The sequence below is a fragment of the Orbicella franksi genome, chromosome 3, assembly GCF_964199315.1.
Source record: "Orbicella franksi chromosome 3, jaOrbFran1.1, whole genome shotgun sequence".
In the NCBI taxonomy this organism is placed as follows: Eukaryota; Metazoa; Cnidaria; class Anthozoa; order Scleractinia; family Merulinidae; genus Orbicella; species Orbicella franksi.
The window spans coordinates 9023151-9035553 of record NC_138147.1 but is presented as its reverse complement, the minus strand read 5'-3'; the positions used below and the strand labels follow the sequence as shown (position 1 = coordinate 9035553).

The 12403-nt window shown below is 39.8% G+C and overlaps 2 protein-coding genes across 3 annotated transcripts in view; both read left to right on the top strand.

Moving 5' to 3' along the window:
* LOC145481103 (dynein axonemal heavy chain 8-like) overlaps positions 1-5225 on the top strand; it is an 80470-nt gene extending 75245 nt beyond the window's left edge. The window contains exons 92-94 of the mRNA XM_081459498.1: positions 635-709; positions 1051-1137; positions 4080-5225. Coding sequence (XP_081315624.1) covers positions 635-709; positions 1051-1137; positions 4080-4406 — 489 coding nt within the window. The 3' untranslated portion in view covers positions 4407-5225. The remainder of the gene's footprint in view (positions 1-634; positions 710-1050; positions 1138-4079) is intronic.
* A 4225-nt stretch (positions 5226-9450) lies between these two features.
* The window catches only part of LOC145481101 (transient receptor potential cation channel subfamily A member 1 homolog), a 43287-nt gene continuing 40334 nt past the window's right edge, over positions 9451-12403 (top strand). The window contains exons 1-3 of one of the 2 annotated variants that reach the window (XM_081459494.1): positions 9451-9698; positions 9785-9983; positions 11270-11447. In XM_081459494.1, the coding sequence (XP_081315620.1) occupies positions 9837-9983; positions 11270-11447 (325 nt within the window). In that variant the 5' untranslated portion in view covers positions 9451-9698; positions 9785-9836. The other variant, XM_081459493.1, reaches the window with a different exon arrangement.

The following is a 12403-nucleotide window of genomic DNA, read 5'->3' as shown; positions in this document are numbered from 1 at the left end:
GCGCGATGCTCAACGAGTTTGCTGTTAAATTCTGAAAAGTCTCTGAGGAGTCTCTTGGCCGAGACGAAACGCCGCTTCAGACTTGCCACGAACTATTTTGTCACAAGCATTTGTTCATTCCTTTCAATACAGTGAAACCTGTATTAAGCGGACCCTATAATAAGCAGACACCCTCTATTAGGTGGACACCAGCTTCAGTCCCTAAATTTTCTTCCCACGTTTACTGTAAAATAAACTTGCATTCAGCGGACACCGCTGATAAGCGGAAGGGGACAACAATATTAAGCCATTTTGTTGCACAAAACCTGCAATAAGCAGACACTTCAAGGGCTTTTTACTACTAAAAGTTCAGCTCAGATACCTTTAACATTGTTCAGCGACGTCGTTTTAGAGCGAAGTAGATTATTCCAGATTGATGCATTGACTGACTGGACATTGTGCTACGAGTAGCCTTTGATCTTACACTGTGTTGCACTGTGTTGCACTGTTTTACTGTTATTATTACTGAACCTGCTTAGAGCGGACACTAGTGAGGGTCCCAAGGGGGTCCGCTCAATACAGGCTTCACTGTGGTTTTACGTTTCCGTTTATTTTGATGATGTGCTGAAATCCTTCCTCTTGTTTTCCTCCTCAGGGTCGTGAAAAAGTGCCAGCTTATTGGCTCGGAGCTTTCTTCAATCCCCGGCGTTTTCTATCAATCATAAAACAGGTAAGAAGAGTTAAAGGCGAACGTTAATGTAAGCGATCGGCGTGGCCAAGTGGTTTAGGGCGCTGGATTTGAAATCTGAAGGTCCCTGGTTCAAATCCTCCACCCTGCCGCTATCTAGATTAGCTCTCGGTAGTGACTAGTCCCGAGTTCAACTCCTTGTGTAAATAGCCAACTGGTCAGCCCCCCATCAGTTGGGATTCTTAATAATTTATGTTCTATTTGCAATATTTGTTTATTTATTTACAGTGTCCCCAGTTAGCACAAGAGTGCTTAATACACTTGGCACTTAACATTTTATAAATATTTTATACACAATATCTTTACTTTATTCTCTTGTGCAGGAGGCCGTTAGAAATTCTGAAGGAAAGCCTTCCGCGACAGAACCGTTTGTTTTCCAAACAGAAATCACCGGAAGAGACAAAGATCACGTAAGAAAACTTTCGCATATTTTTTGCCGGGTTATTACATGGCTGAACTGGTCCGCGATCAAAAGGAGAATTCTGATCGGTTCCTTAAAGTGCCACTATGATCAAATTCTCCATACCCATTTTTTACAATTTTCGCACACAATAGGTCTTTCCTAGATTTTTTGCCAAATTTCAATCTATTACGAACATTAGAACTCATGTCGTTTGGACCTTTATTTCCGAGAATTTACGGGCGCCATTAATTTTCCTTGTTCCAAGTCATGGTTGAGAATTTGAGAAAATGATGTCATTTTCTCAAAAATACCACACGGGTTGAAATTATAATAACAATTAGCACAGCAATTCGCATAAAGAATAACAAAAACTTTGGCTCATACATTCGTGCAATTTTTTACATTTATTGAATCCATTTTGAAATCACTGGTTATCCTTGCAATCTGATTGGGTCTCAGTGGTGCGATTTATTCACGAATCGCACTATTTTTTGCTCTAAACCGCATCTTTTTCTCAGCCAATGAGAATGGGACAGTAAAACAAAACAACCAATCAGATTTCAAGATTAATTTAAAGTAATGATTAAAATTTCAGGAAAATGAAAGACAAAAGGCCATTGTGTGGAGAATTTAGCAACTACTAGTCTATTGCCAAAACTTTGTTGTTATTGTAGTTTTTTTCCAAAAAAATTAACGAATTTAATTAATTACAGTTTCTAAATGACGATTATGAGCTCCTTCAGGATGAAGACCTACTTTAATGGAAGTTTCCAACTTTCAGTGCCTATTTTGACGAATATTTTGGCGATTTTTCTTCAACATCCGCTCAAGATCCGTATGATACCGAGTCCAGCAAAACATAAACAAACGACAACCACACAACAACAAATTCAGAGCCATCTCAAGAAGGTAGATGTTTCCAGGTTTCCGGTAGTTTCAAACGAAGCAACAAAAGAGCTCAACTCTGTCGCTGTGAATAAACATAGTCAAAATACATCACACTGCACAAAATAGTGAATGAACGAACGTCTTACGAAGCCCGTGCCAGTCCCGCCATCTTGGAAATATCTCGAAACAAATGGCGCCGCAAGAACTTGACAAGGTCCTGAGTATTGAGTCCTACGCCGAGGTCACAAAAAGAAACGGAGATGATAACGAGCTGGACTCCCTTAAAATCATGCCATTGAACGGTATTTAAAAGGAAAAAAAAACGTACTATCCACTGGGCATCGTGCACTCGCGCGACTTTCACAACCCAAAAGAAATCGATCGCAGAATTACACAGGATATGCACCTTTAAATTCCTTCTCCAAAGACAATGAAAAGTCTCAGCCTCAACCACAGAGGAAAGGAAGGCCTTCCATAATTGATTCAGGCGACGAGAATTGAACTTTATCCCTGAAGTACACTATTTTCGTTCTGACTTCAGAACTGCTTGTTTCTTTGTCATGCTCGAATGAGTTTTCGTCACATGACATCGTTTTGCATACCAAATGAGACGTAAAGGCGTTTCCGGTTCCGCTTTTTTTTTAACAAACCGGCTACTGGAACAAAACACCAAAAATCTAAATTTAAGGTGATAAAATTGTGCGATTTCAAAATGGATTTAATAAAGTGGCAATTGAACTTCGGGTCGTGCAATTTTGGTCTGAAATCATACTTGTGATTTCAGACCAAATTGCACTCCACTCAGTTCAATTACCATTATTAATTGTTATCATAATTTCAACCCGTGCGGTATTTTTGAGAAAATGACGTCATTTTCTCAAATTTTCAACCAAGACTTGGAAAAAGGAAAATTAATGGCGGCCGTAAATTCTAGGAAATTAAGGTCCAAAAACCACGAGTTTTAATGTTCGTAGAAAATTGAAATTTGGCAAGATATCTAGGAAAGACCTAATGTGTATGAAAATGTGAAGAAATGGATCTCGAGAATTTCATCATAGTGGTACTTTAAGCGATCCGAATTTTCTAATAAGGACCGCTAAGATGGACTCCTCAGGGATTGATTTCGGCGAATTGCTTTTTCAATTCATGACACAAAATAAACAGTTTTTTGTTAAGTAGAAATATTTTTACCTTCATGTTTGGAGGACAATTTCGGTTGAGTGTTCACAAAGGCGACGTGAGAAACGTCAGTAAATGCTTACTTCTCGCGCGCGCGTTTACTGAGAATGGATCGCGATGACGCATCAATTTGTCAGCGGATTAAAAAGAGCAATTATAATAAATACCTTATTGAACTAGAACCATGGACAATTGTGTTGGAAAATGCCAAAAACATGAAATCATAACCGTAACACCTGCTTAATAAGTGTCAGCTCTCCCATTCCCCCTTTCAATGTTGGAAAATGGTAAAATGCAAACTTGTGTTAGATGAAAGCGTTTCGTCAACATTGCGTAGGGATTGGGAAGGGCAAAATGCGTATAGAATGAATTTCTCTACCCCTTGTGACCAAGGTTGTAGCCTATTCAGTCCGTATTGGAAAATATTGGTCTCTTTTTTTTTTTTTTTTTTTTTTAATTTTTAGTTTTTCAAGTTTATGGAAGCGAGGTCCATAAACCTGCAAAAAATAAACTCGAACAATATTTCTTCGATACAAAAATCACGCTGGTTTAATGGACAATTATTCCATTCGCGCTTGTTGGATATGAGATGATAGATAGCCAACGAGGCGCGTAAAGCCGAGTTGGCTATAATTATCTCATACCCAAAAAGCGCGAGTGAAATAATTTTTGTATGAAAAACCCTAACCAGGACTCGAGACGTGAAATTCAACACACGGAATCACACGTAGCTGGGACATTTAATCGTAATGGGGCCTTGTTACTGGGTTCTCGTTATGATTTATTATTTGTTAGTTTTCTACTATTTCTGACAGGTTTTCCCTTCACCAGTAGTTTTATGATCACATGAGTAACACGTTCGTACAATTATCTTTTCAATAGTTGAGAGAGCCACCGCTGGACGGAATGTTTGTGTACGGTATTTACCTGTGGGGCTGTGCTTGGGAGAAAACCACTGGGGACCTCCTGGATGCACCTCCGAAATTAGGCCCAACCCCTCTCCCTGTGGTGCACATCGTGGCTCTTCCTCAGATTGAAAAGGCGTCCTTGAATGACCCTGTTCGTGCTGCTGTATCATACTCGTGCCCATGTTACTCGTCCAGGATTTGTCAGCGGGAACCTGTGATGCTTTTGGATGTAGATAACAAAGATGTGCCTTCCACGCGCTGGCCCCTAAGAGGACTCTCTAGCACATTAAGGCCCTTTTAATGCGTTTGCTTTGCGCACCAAGCATTTATGTGCCCATTTCAGCCTTAAGAATAGCGTTTGTTCGATATCGAAAATTCTAACATGGCCTTGACTGAGGCTTTCTGACAAGCTTCTATATTTGGTTTGTTGTTAACCGCTATCAAATCTCTTTTAGGAATTACTAGACAAAAGGAGTTTACAACATTTGCAATTTTACTTAGCTTCGGAATAATGTTACTTAGGATTTTGATGTATCGAACATTGGCTGTTGTATCAGTATTTATTGCATTCAACTTCTCGTTTTTAGTTGGCGCGTTTAGAAACCGCGTAATGCGTAATTCATTGCTCAGTGTGTGTGAGCTGTAGGGGACATGTCCGCCATTTGAAGTCAACGCTTTCCGCTCATTACCAAGTCAAAAAGTTGTACGCTGTAGCGATAAATAATTGAAACTTCGCAGCAAGAGGCAGTAACTAGTTAAGAGTTGCATTTTATCTTATTCCAGACTTCTGTTTTGGAGAGTTGCTTTTTAAAAAGGAAATTGTAGGGGAAAAAAACGGTTTGTTGTGAGTTTTTAATACTCGAGAAAAAAATTCATCAGTTTTTCCGTTGTGAATTCTTATCAGGTTCGAGTCAATCAATTTATTTCACGAGGTCTCTTCTTGCTTCGATACGTTTGTACAGAAAGTAAAATATTTATTTTGTTGAGAAGCCTCGTAATTGTTTGTTTGGTTTCTTTGCTGGCTTTCTTGCTTACAGCTGCATATGTGACTTCACATATCACGTTTGCGCGCTCACGACTGTCCACTTAGGTTGCGTTCTTCTTTGCGTTCTTCCCCACTGATTTTCGAGCGAGAGAGTTTTACGATAACTGCAGAAATTCTCGCGCGCTCATTGGCTAATTTTCATTGTCAATAAGCGGACAGACAGGAATTTATAATTTTTGCGATGCGGCAACGAGCGAGAGCGGACAATTTGACAACTTGTTATCGTAAAAAACAAATTGACGTAAGGTTTTCATGCGCCTGTCCTGTCATTGACAATGAATTTCGTCATAACATTGTCAAAGTAGCTGTGGATCACCGATTGAATACGCAGAATCCAGTGGAACCCAGAATAGAGAGGACATGGAATAGAAAGGACATGTTGCAATGTGGTCTCCAACCGCGGTTTTCCCATCATTCTCATCGCGTAGTTGATCTGACTTGGCGCGAAGCAAGCGATTAGCATGAGGCACGCGGCACCAGCCATACGCGTCATTTTGCTGCGAATTTTAACTCTGCTCTCTATCGGCTATTGCACATTATGCTTTTATTTCCCCACTAAAATGCTCCATCTTAATGCTCCATTTTTCCCAATAAAATGCTCGGTCACTCTCCCAAAAAAGGCGACCACGCACCGTTTACAAGGGTCTTCGTGATTCGCCAAACGAAACAATAGGTATACAACACAAACAATGCCCCTGGTCCTAAAACCAAGAGAGGTGCAGATTAACATTTACGAATCAAACTAGAGGTGCAGGTCTTCTGCAAAAAAGTCACTAAAATGCTCGGTCAATGCTCGTACATAGGGTTTTTAAAATTTTAATAATCTAACGTTTTAACACAATTAACACCTCAGGGTGCTTAACTAAAACACTGAACAGACGCAATCGACAGGGTCACAGTCTCACAAAGGTGAATATTAAACAAACATGGCCGCCATATATTGAATTTGACTTCCGCTGACCTCACCTCAGTTTCCACGGCTGTCTTGTGGTGGCAATTTGAATTTTTTTGAATTTCGAGTTAAGACTTCATTTTTTCGTAAGAAAAAGTAATTTTTAGTTCTATTTTCTGTGGGAAAAAAAAATTTTCCGGAAAAATACCACTAAAATGCTCGAGTCATGCTTAATGCTTTTGCCTCACTGAAATGCTCGAAAAAAAATGCTAGCATAAGGTACAAAAGCCTAGCTCTCTAGTCTCTACTTGGACGCCACTGTGGACTTGTAAACCATGCCAGTAAGCACGAACATCACTGTGAGGCCTGGAATTACCGGAAGCAGTCAAGATGGCTTGATATTGGTCAAGTTTCTTTTTTGCGTGTTCATGGACCGAGACAGTCGACATGCAAAAAAAACGAGGCCAATATCCAGCCATCTTGACCGAATAAGCTTAGGCCCGTCCTGTTTTTGCTCGGCAACTTTTGAGAAACTTTTAGCGTTTGGAGCAACTTTCTCCAGTTCTAGCAAGTTCTGCCTTTCTTAGCAACTTTTAGAGCACATATCAAGCACGAAAAAGTCAACGATTTCACAGGAAACTTCAATTTATGCAAATTTCTTGAATGTTTATATTTCAGCTTTTTTAAAAACTCACTCGTGCAAATAAATTCCAAATTGAACTGAAACCGTATGATTACCTATACAAATTGTGTGCTAAAACCTGCTGACGTCTTAAGGGTCACTTAACAACGATTTCAAATTGACTCGTTTTGCTTTCGACGTGCGTCAGAAATTTGAAGCCGTACCGATTCCACGTGAAAAGAAATCGCTCCCTAACTCGCAGACACAGTAGAGAAATAATAAACATCTTACTAACCCCGTCTTCTCGGTCCGTACTGTATGTTACGGATCCTCGTTTTTCCCCTTCGATTAAATCGATATTAATCGATGGCTTAGGCGTACGGGCAACTTTTTGCCAGGAGGGACGGTGAGCCATTTGCCCAAAAAAATTCGCTCAAGTTGTCCAAATATTTACGAAACTGAGTCGAAAAGAAACGAGGGTCACTAACGGTGCACTAATATAGACCTAAATATGAAGTGAAAATATTCTTACATATGATTCTATCATATGAGCTCATAAAACACGTTAAAAGAAATAGCTGTCTCTGCCATTTCGACGGTCGAAGATATCAATGATACGATCCATGTCGTTGTTGACTACAGCGTTGGCATATGCCCTTTCAGTGTTAATAAGTGCGATGTTACTGACACGTTTTTGCCCTATGGTGCTACGGAGGTAATTTTTTAATCTGCGCAGCGCACTGAATGATCGTTCTGCAGAACACGATGTAGCAGGTATCACTGCAAGGATATGTACCACATCAGAAAATTCTGGAAACATATCAAATAGATCATTCTCGTGCATTGTCTCCAGCATTTCTGAAACAGTCATGCAGCCTAATCCGCGCGCACGACAAAAACTCGCGTATATTTTCTGCTCGGATTCCAGAATCTTGCCGTCAATTTTGTAAAATTTAGAAACGGGGGAGAAGCTTTCTTTATCAGGTGTTATACCGTGACAGATATTTCCCATAGCACAGAGTATTTCCTGGTCATTTCCGCTAAACCTGAGCTCAAGCTCGGACAGCACCTTGTCGAAGGACGCATAGTAAGTGTTAATGCGATGTTGCGATTCCGGTGTCAGCTGCGTTTGTCTTTGCGCATGTTCACCTACAAGGGCTTGAAGGCGGTGCGATGGCGTTTGTCTGGGTGCCCTGGCTTCTCGTAATTCAAACTGAGAATTGGTCAGCCACTTCTTCATTTTCAGATCTATTGCTGATACTATCTGCCATACGCTGTTGAAACTTCCTTCACTCCGACACTGGCGCAGGGTCTCAATGGTCATGTCGGCATTTCTACGAGCCGAGATGACGTCGACAGTCCTCCCCAGAGGACATCGGCATAGACTATTAGTGTTGCTCAGGATTACTTTCAGCACACACAATCCGAAAGTAGACAAGTCCAAGTCACAAATTGCGGTCAATAAGGCTCTGCTCTCAGAGGAGGTTTTTGGATCTTTTTCTGAAGACTGCGTGAGCACGGCTGCAGCCCGCCCCGACCCGTACGCCTATGATCGATGGAGGAAAAAACTCGGTTCGTAACTTACAGTACACTCCTGAAACTCGGTTAGTAAGAAGCATAAATTACGCCCCAAAAAGGCCGTCTTTGTCTTCACTAGCTCGTTAAAACACTCCTATTGATTCGGCCAATCTCTGCCTCTGCAGAAAGGGTTTTAGTCTTCTGATCAATGTATTTGGCTCATACCAAGAGCCCGCCTTCCACGATTACCTTGAAGCCTTGAAGGTGGAACGGTTTGATTTCTTATATGGTTTTAAACTTCGGGAATGCGGTCAGTAGAGTTAGTTTAGTTCAAGTTGGTAAGACGTTAAATGAACCATGTGTTTTGTTCCGTTAGACTTAACAGTATCCTTAAATTTCGCCCATATTTGCGAGCAACTCTTTAAAGCCAAGTTTTACGTTATTTTTCAGACCGATGTTAGAAATTACTGTGAAGAACGAAAAATAAAACTTTTAATTAACGTTTATGTAAAAATATCAAGAAATTTAGGTAGGAACTTTTTGGATTTTTGGCAATTTTTTAGAAATGTTTTGACTTTCCCGTAAGCAACTTTCCAGCATTTTACGAGCTTAGTCGGGGCAGGCCTAAACAAGATTGGTCAATAAAATAAAGGATTTATTATATGGAAAAACCGGCAACACTATTTTCTGGCGAGACAGCGGGTAATCTCGAGCGCGCAAGATGGCGCCATCTTGCCCGCTCGCGGGGTAGCCAATCACAGCGCAGGACTTGGCTCATCTTGCCCGCTCACGGAGCTAGCCATATAATGATTTGAATTATTTACGTCTTGAAACAACATCGCGGACGTCAAACCTATGTTTCTTATTCACGTGAAAGTACTTTTTGTGTTTGATTCATGTAACTATAGAAACGGTCAAGTTATTTCCCAGTCATCTGACAAAGTGGAATATTTATTAAGCCATTACTGAAGGACGATGTGAATTGCGGAATATATTGTTACGTCCATCCGACGTTTTAACCAAGTAAAAATACTAGTATTACCAATGTTTAATTTCTTTGATTGTTCTGCTTTGATCTCTAACTAATATCGCGCTCACCCCTACCTGCAACCGCACTGATGCAATAACACAGTAGAAAATTTGTTCGCGTACATCGCCTTGTATTCAAAAATTTCTCATCAGTCGGTGGCACTTTGATGAATTCGATAAATATTTACAGAGAGCATTTCTTTTTTTCATTTTTCATAGCTTGAAAAACAGGCCTTGCTTTCGATAATTTTAGGCCTCTCAAAGACAGCTCAGACTGAAATACGAAGCAATTTTTAATGTCCTCGTGATTTATTCGTAAAATGCCAGTGAAATGTCAAAAGGAGATGACATTTTAGCTTGTTTATGGTCTCAGGAGTTCCACATGATTCGAGTGGTTTTCCTGTTCTGTCAGCGCTACAAAAGCATAATTACCCATGATGCTTTGTCTGTGTATTTCGCTTGACAACCTCAAATATGAGTCACAAGTGTGAGTAGAGCGCAAGTATTTTAGGGTCGTGTTACTTTCAAATTTTCAGGACTCGTTTGCTAATATAGTCCTCTCGTTTTCCGCAGTTCGTGGCCAAGTCGAGTGTAGGAAGTCACATCAGGGCTTGTGCTGTGCACCATGTCGTACACTTTTGTCGGAGATGCGTACGATCGAACGACACCGATAGAGATGACTCAAGTAAACCCGGAGCCCGCCAAACCCGCGTTGGACACCACCTTGGAAGTCCCAGATATCGATGATTTCTCGCACATAACTCTTCATCAGGTAAAAATTTACGCTTTGAGTCATTACTTCTTTTAAACGAGTTTCTGTAATTAAACAAAGCAATCGGTTGTATCTCTAGAGGTCTCTCTACAGAGTTTTCCTTGTTTTGTATATTGCAGCATGCTTAGCCATTGAAGCGTAACAACTGTAGAACGTTCTGCATCCTGATGAATGGCCCAATGAACACCTTTCTAATTTTTGTCTTTTTTGTCGATGTTATTGCTACTTCAGCTTTTGAGGTTATGTTTCTGTTCATAAAAACGTTCATCCAGATATTTTAAATTGTAAGCTTTAAGCTTTATATTACAACCCAATTTAGCTGTTTGTAGACACGATGACAGGCTTAAAGCCCGACCATGACATCAAATCTTCCAAATTTGTTTCCTTTAAAATCATGTAACGTATGAAAATTTTTTCAGTAACAGGTGATCTCTGAATGTGCGTTCGCTTTCATTAATAATTACCCGCTGGGTGGAAGATAAAACGAAGTCAATAATAGTCATGGTCAGCTATTCATTTTCAAACATTTGGCTGTGACATTTCGTTCATTCGTTCAAGATAAGTAGGCTTGTACGTTAATTTTGACACGACTGTAGTAAAGGTTAATTCAGCCAGTGTTTTGCAGACTTGTTGGTTCGAAATTTCCAATGTAATGTACAACAGATAAGTTTTCTTCTTAAAATAATTCAGCACTTAATTAAGGGTGATGTCTCAGCCATTTTATTTGTCATCTACAACATTGCTTTCCCGCAGTCTATACTTAGAGGAGACTTAACCAAGCCTTGAAGTACTGAAGCTTTCAAAATAAGTGACATGAATGTTAATCAAAACATTCTCAATCACTTGCTATGCAAACATTTTAAAAACACTTTCCATAATTAATATGGTTGCTATGACAACTCATACACTGTTATGAGTATTGTTAATTTACCTTCTGGTTGATAAATTTTAAGAATATTGACAGAATTTACATTTTCACCCAGGTGACAAGTTACAATTATTTCACTTTGTTATAATTGATATTTTTATGTCTATAATAAATTCATATGAAACATTTTGTTTCTCTAAATGTCAATCAACCCTGGCTCTGCCACACTGAAGCAACCTAACACTTAACTTGTGTTAGTTGATCGACACTGACTTGAAACTTAACATCTTAATTATGCTCAAATTTAGCTATTTGCTCTGATGGTTTGGATGTCAATGTTATTGTCTATAAATTGGTAATTCTCATGTAGATTCCAGGCTTATTATAAGTTAATATATATTTGTGTCACATTTGATAGGCTGCGAGAGATGGAAAAATCGATGTCATCAGACACAGACTTCAAAAACTTGAAAGAAACTCTGCAAGACGTCTCAAAGTTATTAACAAAGCTGACGAAGATAACATGACACCTTTGCACTATGCCGTGCGTTATGGTCATGTGGAGGTTGTCAAACTTTTGGTTGAGTGTGGAGCAGGTAAACCAGATTTCAATGGATTTTTTTTTATTTTTTTCATTGCTTAAACAATTACGATTACAACTTAAAATACAGTTATAGAACAGCCAATGAAAACAGTCTACGGAATATATGTCTAGGCATTACAATCTACACATTACATGTCAACAACAAACTTACAGTACGCTACTTACAGAAAAAAATTAAAGGACATTAACTTACAGCTTTGGCTTACGTTGACATGCAATATTTACACCAGCTACTTACATTGATTATAATTATAACATTTTTTAAACAAAACAGACAGTATAGAAAATCATACAAATACACTAATTACAAGACGATAATTATTACTAAAAAACATTTTTATCTAGCCTGTATAGCAGGCATTTCCAAAAGCACACGAAGGGAATGAAACTGCGAGCAAGTGCCAAAAAATATGGAGCATGGGGAAGGGGTGGGGCAAAAATTTTCCCCTCCTCACCTCTCCCCATTTTTTGCTCACGTAAGGCACGCTCATGGTAGTGGGAGGCACGGTGGTCTCATGGTTAGTGTGCTCGTCTGCAGATCGAGCGGTCCAGGTTCAAGCCCTCACCAGGGACATTGTGTTGTGTTCTTGAGCAAGACACTTAACTCTCACAGTGCCTCTCTCAACCCTGGTGTGTAAATGGGTACTGGCGAATTTAATGCTGGGGGTAACCCCGCGATGAACTAGCATCCCATCCAGGGGGGAGTAGAAATACTCCTAGTTGCTTCATGCTACAGAAACCAGGTTAAGCTCTGGCCTGATGGGCCACTTGGCTCATATGCACACTTTACCAGGCACACTCATTCACTTGCTCACTTGCTCGCTCTCTTGCTCAATCTCCACACTCTGTAAATGGTCCAAGGGAAACGTCTGCTATGCTGGCTAATTTTTATCTTGTGATTCATGTTACTTTTGTGACAATTCATTCAGTATGATTCAATGTACATCT